Below are 14,533 nucleotides of genomic sequence, written 5' to 3'. Positions count from 1 at the left end.
AACTTAGGTGATAGTAGATGCTGGTGAGGATGTGGAGAAAGAGGAACACTCCTCCATTGTTAGTGGGATTGCAAGATGGTGCAACCACTCTGGAAATCGGTCTGGCGGTTCCTCAGAAAATTGGACATATCATTACCTGAGGATCTAGCTATGTCACTCCTGGGCATATACCCAGAAGATGCTGTAACATATAACAAGGATATATGTTCCACTATGTTCATAGCAGCCTTATTAATAATAGCCAGAAGCTGGCAATAACCCAGATGTCCTTCAACAGAGGAATGCATACAAAAAATGTGGTACATTTACACAATGGAATATTACTCAGCTATTAAAAACAAATGAATTTGAGAAATTCTTAGGTAAGTAGATGGAACTAGAAAATATCATCCTGAGTGAGGTAACCCAATCACAAAAGAACACACATGGTATTCACTCACTGATTATTGGATTTTAGCCCAGAACCTTGAAATACACAATATTCAACTCACAGACCACTTGAAGCTCATGAAGAAGGAAAACCAAGTGGGGGTGCTTTGGTCCTTCTTAGAAGAAGTAACAAAATACTCAAGGGAGCAAATATGGAGACAAAGTGTAGAACAGTAGCTGAAGGAGGGGCCGTCTGGAGACCATTCACCGGAGTATCAATCCCATGTGCAGTCACCAAAGGTAGACGCTGATGTGGAAGTCAGGAAGTACATGCTGACAGGAGCCTGATATAGCTGTCTCCTCAGAGGTCTGCAAGAGTCTGACATATTTAGAGGCAGATGCTCACAGCTAACCATTGAACTGATCATGGGGTTCCCAATGGAGGAGTGAAGACTGAAGGAGTTGAAAGGGTTTGAGACCCCATGAGGAGAGCAACAATACCAACCATCCAGATCCCCCAAGGTCTAAACCACCAGCCTGGGAGCACTTAGGGAGGGGCCCATGGCTCCAGCTGTATATGTAGGGGAGGACTGCCTTGTTGCCATAGGTAGGAGAGGAGATCCTTGGCCTCATGAAGCCTGGACTCTGTGTGTGGGGTAATTCGAGGATGAGGAGGTCAGAGTTGGGGGAGGATGTGGGGGCACATCCTCATAGAAGCAGGGGGAAGGGGGATGGGATAGAGGGTTCCTGGGTGGGAAGGGGGGAATTGGGGTAAGGGGATAATATCTGAAATGTAAATAAAGTATCCAATAAAAAAAAGAATTAAAAACAAGGAAAAAAAAAGAAAGATGACTCCCACTCTCCAGAATACATCATCCAGGATTGATGGCTCATGACCATACACACACACACACATACACACACACACACACACACACACACACACACACACACACACATACTACTTCAGTCTGGAATTTTGACTGGTTTGAGGTTTTGTGTAACAGCCACAGGGGCTGTGAGTGCATGAGTACAAGAATCTTGTCCTCTCCCTAAGAGACCTCTCCACACTCTTCCAGCTCTTACCTCTTTCTCTTCCAGTTCTTCCCTCATACTTCTTTTACAGTCTTTCTGCCCCCTCTTACCAGATGGTGCCTGAGCCCTGGGATGTTATATTTAATTGTAACTATTACTAAATATTGAACCTTTGAAGTTTTTTGTTCGTCTGTTTTCAAATTCTGTGTTATCTTGTATAGTCATAGAAACACTAGAGAACTTAGGTCATTTGTAAAAGAATTGCTCCCTTCTCCAACACAAGAATAATAAATATGTTATATACAGGTAAATTTATGTACATATAAATGTTTATTCATGTTACATAAATGTACACATAACAAAAATACCAGCTGATTACATACATCAGAGGAATATGTCCACCAATGAAAAGAGAAAGGATAATAAAGGTCTCAATTTGTAAGGGGATTAACACTCTTTTAGAAGCAATCTGAAGCCAGGGATTGGGTTTATTTCCTATTTATTATATGACATTGAAAACATATTAATGGAGAAAAATGGTGTGTTTCTGGACTGAATAACACAACATAGTAAAACTGCCCTTTTTTCCCTATGTTGACAAATGCATATATGTCATGAAAATACCAGCATTATTTTCTATATAGACAAGCAGATTCTAAATATTTTGTGGGAGGTTAAGAAACTAGGGAACAATGATAGAGTTATTACTCCACCTGATTGTAAAACTCAGTAGAAAACTTTGTTAATGACAAGAGTATGAGATTGCTGACAGACTAGTTCTGTAGATAATGGGGGGAAATGGAGATGTCAGAAATCCATGGTATGTACAAACATGACTAATTTATTTTTGGCCTGGTTACAAAAATAATTAGATAGATAGATAGATAGATAGATAGATAGATAGATAGATAGAGCCAATAACCTTTCATTTTTAGGAAACATTGAAGAAAATCAGACATCCATACACAAAATATAAAATTTGATGTTGGGCAAATCTCAGTTATTCAAAAATAGCTTCAAATAGATCATAGGTACTAAAAATTATTTTTAACAGAGCAGAATTAATTAGTGTAGAATTAAAGGTCATTATGTGTGCTGTGGAATCCAGCAGTCCCTGTATGTAGGAGCACACAGAGGATCATCTGGGATCCCTAAGTATCCCCACCCCACTCAACTCTGTGTACCCTCCTTTTTTCCCTCTTCTGGTTTTTCAGTTTGGATCTAAGATATATATAAATAATTATTCTTACTCTTTTCAATACACAATTGCTGCAGCAGTCCATGTGATAATGTTATTTGTCCATTTGCACATATGAACTCTGTCTCTTTGGGTCTTACTTTTCCTTTACCCGACTAATTAACATGAGCGGATGGCTCTCTAGCTGTGTGTGTCTCCTTTGGCAATGTGCACTTGCTCATGCTGTTTGATACCTTTCCTACCCGGCTGCTTATCTTTTTTTTTTTAATTTTTAGTAATGATTCAAAGCATTAGCTACCAGCTCTGTTCTTCTTTCTTAAGTATATGTGTATAAAATATGTTTTTAATCATAATTTTTTGTTTTTGATTTTTAGTAATCTCATGAGGTCGCTCAGTCATGAGTTGGCATCTCCATGTTTCCATTTGCACTGCAGGATAGATACATTCTTGGAGTCACTGTGAAGTGGTTGCTTGGCCATCTCCTCCCCATTGTTAACAACGGAAAAATGTTTCCCAATATTGCAAAGCTTCCCTGGCAAAATCACTCTGGTTGGAAGCTACTGCTTTAAATGCATAAAATGCATACTTTGAAATTCAGGTTGAGCATCCTGTATTATTGTCTTAGATCCGTGTTAAATTTTGTTTTGAGTTGTTTGTTTATTTGTTTTGGAAAACTGTGAATATGGTTTTTTTCTTCCATTTCAAAAACTTAGTACGTGAAGGGTCTATTTTCCAGCAGCAGCACATTCTGTTTAATAACCACAGCCCAGTGTTTGTTTTATTTCATTGATTTATTTTTTTCATACCATTCACTTGTCTATGACCATGCACATTCTCACTTTGGTTTTTATTTCAAATGCTCTTCACACTGATGAGGACAGTTTTCTCTGTTTTGTTGGTCTCTTTTCATCAGATTTAGCTAACTTGGTTCTAGGATTATCTGTTAGAAGCAAACTTAGGAAGGTATTGGATAAGTGCTTTTGTGTTTAAAATTAACTCTGTCAGTGTGTCTATTGTACTGATTAATTTGCTAGTTAAAAAACAAACTTACTCCTTGGCACAATCCAACACTACCATAATATAACTTATATGGTATGGAACTTGGTTGGTTTGTGTCTTGTAATATATTGATTGCATTTACTTAAATAAACCTCTGCTTTAATTTCTCATTTCTGTAAACATTTTCTGAGCATTCAGAGACATGGAGATTGGCCATTACCCCAAGCCCTGACCATCCTCCTTAATATGCTCTATGAACCTAACTACCACCACTTGTGGAAAAAAACTATACTGGTTTTTTTTCGGACTTTATTTCCTATTGTGCTAACTTAAGGTACTTAGTCTCTCTTTCTGATAGTTTCCAGACTTAACACACTGGCACTCTGACTTCCTTCTTCACATGCCAACTTTTATCCTTTCTGACAGCTTAATTTTTAATTGGTGGAGACGCCGAAGGACCCGAACCCGCTCTGAGAAACTGTACAGTCGTTGGGAGCAAGATCACGACCTTCAGATTTATGGACATCGTGGGCTGTTCTATGAGTACTTGGAAACAGGTAATTTCCAATCATGGTTCTGAGGCAGGATCAACACTCGTAAAATCAATAGTTTTCATTTCTTGCCAATTTCTTTACGTATGGTAGATGCTTGATATTATTGAATGAAAATGATGGATGGATGATAGATGGATGGATGGATGCTAGGATAGATGGATGCATCGATGTATGGTGGATAAATGGATAGATGGCAGATGGATGAATGATGGAAGATATATAAATATTGGGAGACAGAAGGATATGTGATTCTGTGTATGGGTAGATGTATGGTGAATAGATTGATGGATAGGTAGGTAGATGGACAAGTGAGTAGATGAATGGATGGCACATACACACATATAGTGGATGGATATATAGATAGCATAAAGATGAATGAATGAATAGGCGGATGAATTGATGGCAGAGAGATGTATGGATAGCACATGAATACATATATATACATATATATACAGATGCCAGGTACATGTATATATGGATAACAAATTGATGGAAGATACATGGATGTATATATGTGTGGATGGAAGATAGATAGTTGTTGGATAGATGGGTGAATGGATAGGTGGAGAGAACAGTTCCATTTTTCTTTGTCTGAGTGATTAAACAAAGAAAGTCTCACTGAGGTTAGATATTAGATGGCTGGTGCTTAGGCTGCTTGTGTGGTCTGTCAAGGGTGCTTCTGGTCACAGACATCCCCTGCCTTGCTGCAGCTAGAGAAGGCAGTTATGTACTTCTTACCAAAATCATGGTGCAACAAAGAAGATGATCTTAAAACCATTATGTGATTACTGTTTATTAGATATATTTCATCTTAAAATCTCTCATTGTGATAGAAACTTTTTTGTCCTTCAAGGTAAACCAACTTTACCATAATGTACTTTATATTGTATAGCCTTAGATAATACTGTGTACATCATTTGCACAAAGAGATAGGAAATATTATTTTATGCAGCTTAGGTGTACAATAGGTAGATATTGCTATATAGGGTGATAAAATAGTATTTTCCTCATTATATAAGTTCTGAATGAGTGTGTGTGTGTGTGTGTGTGTGTGTGTGTGTGTGTGTGTGTGTGTGCAGGATACATTGGTACTGACATAAAGATGTGAAATATTTATAACAAAATTAGCTTCTGTGCATTGAAAGTCAACCAAGAATTAATTTATACTAAAAACTCTTTACTTATTCTTTTCACCATTTGATAATTGTGCAGTGAACTTTTGGACCATATTTATTTTTCATGTTGAAGATACTGAAGTTAAATAGATTAGCTAGTTTTCTAGGTGAAGTTCTGAGACTAACACCTTGAAAACCCACACTGCCTCTGCTTCAGGTTATTTGTTGGTTCCTTAAAAAGCAAGGAGGGGTGAATCAGTGTTATTATTCACTTCCTAACAAACCAGCTGAAAAGTAGTGCATGTACAGGTGGCAGGAACTGAATGAATGGACCTCCTCTCTGTGTAGTAATGATGGATAACTCGTGTCTCTTCAGTTATCCAGTTCGGGTTTGTCACACTGTTTGTGGCCTCTTTTCCCCTGGCACCCCTGTTTGCTCTCTTGAACAACATTATGGGAATCCGAGTGGATGCCTGGAAGCTGACAACTCAGTACAGGAGACCTGTTGCAGCGAAAGCTCACTCCATAGGTGTCTGGCAAGATATTCTTTATGGAATGGCCATCGTTTCTGTTGCAACTAATGTAAGTATGCCTTTTTCCGTGGGACGACTTTGCATTTCTTTTTGTATCTGTTGCAGTGGAGAAATGTGAATGGCACCTAAAATCAATCCTCATTGGCACCAATTTCATCACAATGATGGTTTGAAAGGACAAGCTATCCTAAGTGCTAATTTCTAAGAAAGAACAATAAAAAGAAAACTGTACTTTCTCATTGGAATTTCATGATGTTGTTTTACAGATTCCACCAATCTAGGCAGAAAATCAGTGATAATGTAATGTGTTCAAATAATGCAGTCAAGAAGTGATTATACACACATATACATATAAATACAAATTTATTTATTTTTATGTATTGCAAGATTATTTTTAAAGTGACATTTAGCAAATACTAACATTATTGCCTTATTATTTATCAAAATTATGTTTTTTCTATTGAAGTTTTACTGAGATAATCAAAAGAGATTTGACAATTGAATATTTGTGATTTATTTTAGAATGCTTTATGTAAAGGGGATGTGGTTGAAATTGTAAAGCTTAAATACAATGGGAACATGGAGAAATGAGCTAGAGAATGGTTACAGAAAAATCATCAACTACTAATACTCTTTAAAAACTCAAATAGGAAATCCTACCCTAAGCATATGACTTCAGCTGCCAAAGGAAAACTCAGAGACACAACACCTGAATAGAAGCACTAAAGAAATAAAAATAAAAATTAATCATAGTCACCTTAGAAAATAAAAGAGTAATCTATACAAGTACTGCATAAAGCAAGAGCTAATTTGTTGAAAAAAATAAACAAAAAGGAAAACTCCAAACCCATGGAAACTATGCGACACTGCTCTCTGCCAGTTTTTTAAAATCTGTTTGAAATTACCAATTGTGAGAAAAGAGTGTCAGACATATTCAATAAGTAAAAATACAAAATATAACTCATTGCCATAGAAGAACAGAAAAGGGGGTTATTTTTTTCTAATTTTTTAAAAATCTGGTTATTTTATTTGTTTGCATTTCAAATGTTGTCCCCCTTCCCGGTATCCTCTCTCCAAACCCTTCATCACATCCCCCTCCCCTTTGCCTCTATGATGGCGGTGCCTCATCCACTCAGCCACTCTTGCCTCTTCACTCTATCATCCCACTACAGTGGGACATAGAGCTTCCACAGGACCAAGGGCCTCCCCTCCCATTGATGCCAGATAAGGCAATCCTCTGCTATATATGTAGCTTGAGACATGGGTTCCTCCATGTATACTCTTTGGTTTGTGGTTTACTCGCTGTAAACTCTGGGGTCGAGGGGGGTCCAGTTAGTTGATATTGTTGTTCTTCCTATGGAGTTACAATCCCTTTCAGCCTCAGAAACGGTTTTCTTTAAATATATACCTCTAAATATACTAGTGCCAGAGTCAGCTAGATGGTTCTAAGGGCATTCATCTGATCTAGAATATGCAAACTATTTCTGTGATCATTTTACTTTGGAAAAAATTGTACCCCCATAAAATGAAGCACTGAAATTATTTGCAATAAGCTACAATTGTCAACCCGACCTCCATTCTTTCATTCATCAGCCTGCTATAGGCACACTCAATATACAGACACAAAACACAGCTACACACAGACATACAGAGAGAGACATAGTCATGAATACACACAGGTATATCCATACAGACCTAAACAGACATATACACCTATAAGCACATAACACAGATTTTTAAGACTATATATAGACATGAATACAAACAGAAATACACACACAGGTTCAATAACACAGAGAGATACAGTCAAATGAATTCCCCTATCCCTGCCTGTTTCTCTCCTAGCCCAGACAAAGGAAATTCTTTTTAAGGACAGTGGATGTGTCAATCAGGAACATGAGCCATGGCAAAACCTAGGACAAAAAACATACTTTGGAGCAACAAATACACGTAGGTTCAATTGTTGACTTAGGTATTTTGTAGTTGTGAAATCTTGGAAGATTAATCCCAGCCTACCCATCAGCCTTTGTGTGTTTTAGAGTGGTATTTGAGTCATCTCACGTTCATGGGGATCACCACGAAAGTAGGCTCGCATACAAGTCAGACTTTGAGCCCTGGGCTGAGCTCATCATGTTTCTCTGCCTTTGCCCATCAGGCCTTCATTGTCTCATTCACATCTGACATCATCCCCCGGCTGGTTTACTTTTATGCCTACTCAACGAATTCCTCAGAGCCTTTGAGAGGATACGTCAATAACAGCCTGTCAGTGTTCCTGATAGCTGACTTTCCGAACCACACAGCACCCATGGAGAAAAGAGACTTCGTCACCTGCAGGTCTTCTTCTGTCTAGGTTTTCACACTGTACTTTCAATGTTTTTCTTAAATCATCTTTTTTTTTCTAATGTGTGTCCTATTGTCTAAAATGTTTACTTGACACAACAAGGGGACATTATGGATAGAGGTCATATTATTTTTTAAATAATTTGCTAATTTTGAATTATTCTTGAAAATACTCCTCACTATCTAGCCCATGCTCCCTGGACTTCATCCACAACATCTTTCTAACAGTCAGTATAGTTAATTACCTGAATTTTACCATTTATTCTCAGAAAATATACTAAGAAATAAATGACAATAAAATTATATATATATATATATATGTGTGTGTGTATATATATATGTATATATATATATATATATACATATATATATAAATGAGGCCAGTTCACAAGCCATCATTCCATTTAAAGATTTTCTTCAGCATAGAATATGTAGGGTTGGACATGTGAACTGTTACTACTATATCCAGTGTATCATGTTCCATCTCTCATTCTGTCTACCTGTCATCTATATCTATCACCTATCTACCTATCTATTACAGATTATCTATCTCTCATCTACCTACATGTCTCTATCTGTTTACCCACCTATCATCTATCAAATGTTTATCATCTATATCTATCCTAGATTATTAATCTCTCCATCATCTGTCTATCATCTATCATATCATATCAATCGACCATAGATCATCTCTCTATAACTAGATGTCCACCTACCTATGGTTCATTTTTGTTCTTTTTCCTTTTTAGGTACAGAGATTATAGGTACCCTCCCGACCATGAGGAAAAGTATAACCATAACATGCAGTTTTGGCATGTCCTTGCTGCCAAGATGACCTTCATCATAGTAATGGAAGTAAGCTGACCTGGCCTCTCCCCATCTCTTTCTTTTATCCCATCTATTTTTCCCTTCTCCAAAGCAGCTGTTTCTAAACACATCTATCATGGAGAAGTTTGCCTCTTCACCTTTATTGTAAAGATATCATCTGTTGTCATTAGTTACAACATCTCCATGGGAGTTTATTAGTCACATACAATTGGTAAACGCACCTTGGCAGCAGCAAAATAAAGGAAATGGCAGCAAGGTCAGGAGCCAAAGGAACACTTCAGAACCTGCTGGCACCTGGGTTATTCACTAAGTGATGCAGTTTTGATTTAATAACTCTCAACTCCAGAATAATGGATTCATCAGAGTTCCACCTAAGACTTTAATCAAAGCTTATATCTTATATGCCATAACTTTATAAATATTAGCAATGTATGTTTCATGTAATATGCTCTGAAAAAATTTCCCTACTTAGGCTTACGTTCCGTTCTCTCTCTCTCTCTCTCTCTCTCTCTCTCTCTCTCTCTCTCTCTCTCACACACACACACACACACACACACCAATCTTCTAGACAGTAAACTCCTTTCAGCATTCCCCTTGATCTGCTACCTAATTTTGTTGGACTCATCTTTCAGGAACTCTGTGAAGAAAAATTACAAGTGACTTTTTTTTGAAAATTTGAATATTGAAAGTTTTCCTAAAAATATTGCATTCGTTTGTTCTGGAATTAAAAGCCTAAAATTGTTTCCATTGATTTGTTAACCTTAATTTTGACAATCTTGAAAATTATTTAAGACATTGCTCCATTTTCGTCCAGCTTCTAATACTGTTATAAAGTGCAGTGCCATTCAGTCTCCTTCATTATTAGTGACCTTAAAATGAACAAACTCTTAGAATTCTCTCACTTGCCAGTCCAGTCTGAAACTTCACAAACAAGTTATTCCCTACTGGACAACATGGTTGCTGTAGATGCTGACTGAGAACCCTAGATCTGAAAGCACACTCTTCAAGTTCGAGAGTGTAAACAAACAAAAGAAGTCCTTTCAAATTCCTCCTTCGTCTGTTGTCTTGCTACTACAATGCCTGTCTTGCCTCAAGTCAATGGTCACGTTTTTCCTCACCTGTAAAGAGATGGGACCATGCCTTGGCTCTCCTCATTAGTTTTCTTTCCTTTTGACTCCTGTTTGTTCTGTTCTTTTTCTTTCTTATTAGACATTTTATTGCATGATGGATAGAACAATATTGAGCATTCAAGAGTCAGAGGATTAAAAGAATGAAGGAACAACCTTAGTATGTGGAGGTAGTGAGCCCACCTTTCATTAGAAACCCACTGTCTTAGGGTTTCCATTGCTATGAAAAGACACCATGACCATGACAACTATTATAAAAGCAAAAATTTATTTGAAACTGGCTTACAGTTTCAGAGGTTTAGTCCATTACCATCATAGAAGGAAGCATGGCAGTAGACATGGTGGAGAAGAAGGTGAGAGTTCTACATCTTGATTTCAAGACAGCCAGGAAGAGACTGTCTTCCAGGCAACTAGGACAAGGATCCCAAAGCCCACCCCCACAGTGACACACTTCCTCCAACAAGGCCACACCTCCTAATAGTGCCACTCCCTGGGCCAAGCATATTCAAACCACCACACCCACAAAAGTTCAGTCTGTAGTTCTGCTATCCCAGATGGATCAATGCAGAAAAGGCTTTCCAGCATAGCTAGTATAAAGCAGTGTTGGGTTGGTGTTTGCTTGTTTAATAGAAAGGGGACTGGCAAGATGTCTCAGAGGGGGAGTGTTTGCCTCCAATCTCAACAATTCAAGTTGCATTTCTAGAATCCACGCAAGAGAATGAGACAACTAACTTCTACATGGCACCCACATGTTCACACATACATACAATCAATAAATAAGTAATTTTAAAAGTCTAAGGGGGGACAGCCACGAAATATATCCAAAGGCACCCAAGAGCCTGGTGTTGGCTTCTCCAGAGGCTTCTACAGTTTATTAAGGCATTCTTCTTATATGTATTTCATCTTATTTTAATTTAATTTTATGTGTACAGGTGTTTTGCCTGCATGTATGTCTGTGTATCACTTGCTCGAAGTGCCCATACAGGCCAGACGATGGTGTCAGATCCCTGGAATCCAGATTTACATTTGTTACCTACCATGTGGATATGGGAGTTGAACCTAGGTCCTTTGGGAAAGCAGCCGGTCCTTTTAGCCACTGAATCATCACCCAGCCCCATATTAAGACATTTTAAAAACTCATTTATTTATTTGTTTGTTTATTTATTTATTTACACTCCAGATTTTATTTCCCTCCCAGTCCACCCTCCAACTGTTCTACATCCCATACCTCCTCCCTGCCCCCTGTCTCCACAAGGATGTCCCCACCCACCACTCCTACCCCATCAAACCTCTAAACTCCTGGGGCCTCCAGTTTCTTGAGAGTTAGGTGCATCTTCTCCGACTGAACCCAGACCTGACAACTTCTCTGCTGTATATGCATTGAGGGCCTCATATCAGCTGCTGTATGCTGCCTGATGGGTGGTCCAGTATTTGAGAGATCTCGGGGTCCAGGTTAATTGGGACTGCTGATCCTCCTACAGGGTCACTCTCCTCATCAGCTTCTTCCAGGTTCAACCACATGGGTCAGCAGCTTCTGTCCATTGGTTGGGTGCAAATATCTGCATCTGACTCTTTCAGCTCCTTGTTGGGTCTTAATGTACATTTTTTAAGCACATGAGAAAAGAGAAAGAAAGACACTCTGAGAGAAAGAAAAAGATTCTAACCAAGTAGACATGGGCTCCACACTATGCCACAGCCTGTAGCTCTGTGTTCATGGCTTTCTGGTATAGAAATAAGACGTCTTCACATACTGCCAGAACATTCTACTACTCCTCATAGAAATTTCAAACTGATGATCTTGTTTTCAATTCTGCCCTACACTAATGTCCTCATGAGGCCTGGCCCCTTCATTCCTGGAAAATGTTCTAACAATCTAAAATAAAATGGCTGGTATGCCTTAGATGTCCACTTCACAGTAAGTCCCCAATTACATGGTTGAGTATAAGCTTTCCTTTCTAAAGGAAGTTGGGATTATTTTAAAGAGTGTTTTATTAGGTTCTTAGGACAGGACACAGAAAAAGTGGAGTTGTTTTTTTCTTTTTAATAGTCATGATCTATGTCTCCAATTGGTTACTTAAATATAAAATAGATATACATTTATTTAATTCCATTGTGTGAAAATTATAGGATAAACACATGTATGAATATGCATATATGGGTACACATATGCATGCATGCAGACACACATACAAATATGGTAAACTTTGTGCTTCCTGTGTCCAGCAGAGTTTATCAGATTCTCAGGGGACCTGTAAGGACTCCTTGCTAAATTCTTGTTGGTCCTAACAGTATAGCTTACTGATCTTCCTTTATCTTTCTCTCTCTCTCTCTTAGCACATCGTGTTTCTGTTTAAATTTTTACTAGCCTGGATGATACCAGATGTTCCCAAAGATGTCGTGGAGAAAATCAAACGAGAAAAGTTAATGACTGTCAAAATTATTCATGACTTTGAGCTTAACAAGTTGAAAGAAAATTTGGATGTTCAATATGGTAACATCATGAAGAATATTTCAGTAAATGATAACAAATCATCTGTAATGGACAAACCTTTAATCTAATCCACACACAAGTGGAGAACCTTCATGCCCCTTCTCGGTCCACTGTTGCCTCTGGGTTTTGGGCTGGATGCTGGAAGCCATGTAGCCATTTATTTTTCTTTCCTTCTTTTATTTTTAACTCAGTCTTTATGCACTTTAATAGAGGCTGGCAGTGTGCTATCAGAAGAGAACATAGGCTGACATCATCCACTGGGTGATCCCAGGACTCTCTGGGGTCCTGTAAACAGTTACAGGTGGAGCCTGTGGATTCAGAATCTGGGAAATCATGGATTGTTGCTACTTAAATGAAACCATGTCCTGTCAGGGCAGGTGCTCTGTCACTACCCAAGGCAACTGTACCTCTCTACTATCTCCTGTTGAGAGTTTTCCACTTCCCTCCCAACAAGAAAAAGCTTATTTCAAAAAGAAAGCTAGCAAAGAGACCCACCAAGTCGTAAAACATCTGCTGTTGTATTTTACACAAATGAAAGCCAAAATCAGAAGTCTTGGGAAATCCCATTTACTAACAAACACTGGGTAAAAATCATAGCAACAATGACAGGTGAAAGTTAGCTTTGGTCAGAATCCCAGATAGCCTTTCCTGGTAAAGGTAGAATTCCTTTTTCCATGAGACTAAATGAATTTTTATAAAAGACAGTCGAAAGGCTTTTAAACGTAGTGTCTCTGCTCTGTTGACTGCTTTCAACACCATGGTGGCTGCAGGTCTCTAAGTGCAGGTATTACGTGAAGCCAGCTTGTCTTCTTAAGAAGAGTTAAAAAATGCAAGACAACACATAGAGATTAACTCATTTGATTATAAAGTGAAACTTTTTAAATTTCTCTGAAATGCTGATTTTTGCATCATGAAGCCTTTTTGAACTATATCCATTTGTATAAGTTGGGCACAAACTGTTTACAAAAATATGACTCCTTTTGCTCTAAAGAAACTCCAAACCTTGTATGTTTACAGTCTTTCATGGGCTACATCACCCTTCAACGTCCAGTGCCTTCTTTCTATGCTCTTGACACATGAGCAATTGTCTAGATGACTGTTGATTTGACATAATAAAACATTTCAGATATCAACTTGTCTTCTCTTAGACAAACTGTCAGTGTTGTGAGCACAGAGTTTATCACCAAAACATAATTAACAAAGTAAGAAGGTGATAGTTAGGTGGGAAAAAGTCTATTTGTTAAATGATCCCTTCCACACTTAGGGATATGTGGATATACTTCAATTCTTGTCATTGGTTCAATTAATATGATATCACATATGTGCCTATATATAACGTATCACTTGAGTGGGAGAAATAGTCCAGCTATAATGTCCTCTAAACTTTAGATTTAAATTAGAATTCAGCTAAAAAGGAGTATTTTTTAAATCACATACATACAAAAAAACTTGATCACAAGATTTTTAAAAGTAGTGTTCTCTTACCAATAACACTATTTACAGCATAGCTGATATCACAGTATTAACTAACTACTTATAGATATTAAGTATCTAAAACTAGGGATTATGGATTTTCTAAAATGATAAAAGAGTTAGCACATCACATTATTAACAATATTGATTTGTCATACACTAGGTAGATTTTGTGGACATATTTGGGTCACTTGAAATGATTTCATAATCGAAAGATAATTTTGTTCTGTGGAGATGGTCAACATAAGACAACCAATCATCTTGAGGATGGCTCAAGCCACAGGTGTGGCTCTTGTAGCCTGTCAAATCACACTGTCACCACTGTGCTTGTCACATACAATGTACATTGCCTTCTTCATGGTGCTAATTTTTTAAAAGGAAGATTGTAGAATTTTTTTAGAAATATGCTTTAATTTTGTGGCTTGAAAATATTATGAAGCTAGACTGCCAGATAAGGACAAAGCTAACTTG

At 37.8% G+C, this 14,533-nt stretch overlaps 1 protein-coding gene across 1 annotated transcript in view; it reads left to right on the top strand.

Annotated features, from left to right (window-relative positions):
* Nucleotides 1–12,671, top strand: part of Ano5 (anoctamin 5) — a 77,008-nt gene extending 64,337 nt beyond the window's left edge. The window contains exons 18-22 of the mRNA XM_028789212.1: nt 4,028–4,158; nt 5,647–5,852; nt 7,959–8,137; nt 8,893–8,998; nt 12,433–12,671. Of these exons, the coding sequence (XP_028645045.1) occupies nt 4,028–4,158; nt 5,647–5,852; nt 7,959–8,137; nt 8,893–8,998; nt 12,433–12,657 (847 nt within the window). The 3' untranslated portion in view covers nt 12,658–12,671. The remainder of the gene's footprint in view (nt 1–4,027; nt 4,159–5,646; nt 5,853–7,958; nt 8,138–8,892; nt 8,999–12,432) is intronic.
* The last annotated feature ends 1,862 nt before the right edge of the window (nt 12,672–14,533 follow it).

This window comes from Grammomys surdaster, unplaced genomic scaffold, assembly GCF_004785775.1.
Source record: "Grammomys surdaster isolate TR1022 unplaced genomic scaffold, NIH_TR_1.0 125801, whole genome shotgun sequence".
In the NCBI taxonomy this organism is placed as follows: domain Eukaryota; kingdom Metazoa; phylum Chordata; class Mammalia; order Rodentia; family Muridae; genus Grammomys; species Grammomys surdaster.
The sequence above is the reverse complement of the archived record's forward strand: the minus strand, read 5'-3'. Positions and strand labels throughout refer to the sequence as shown.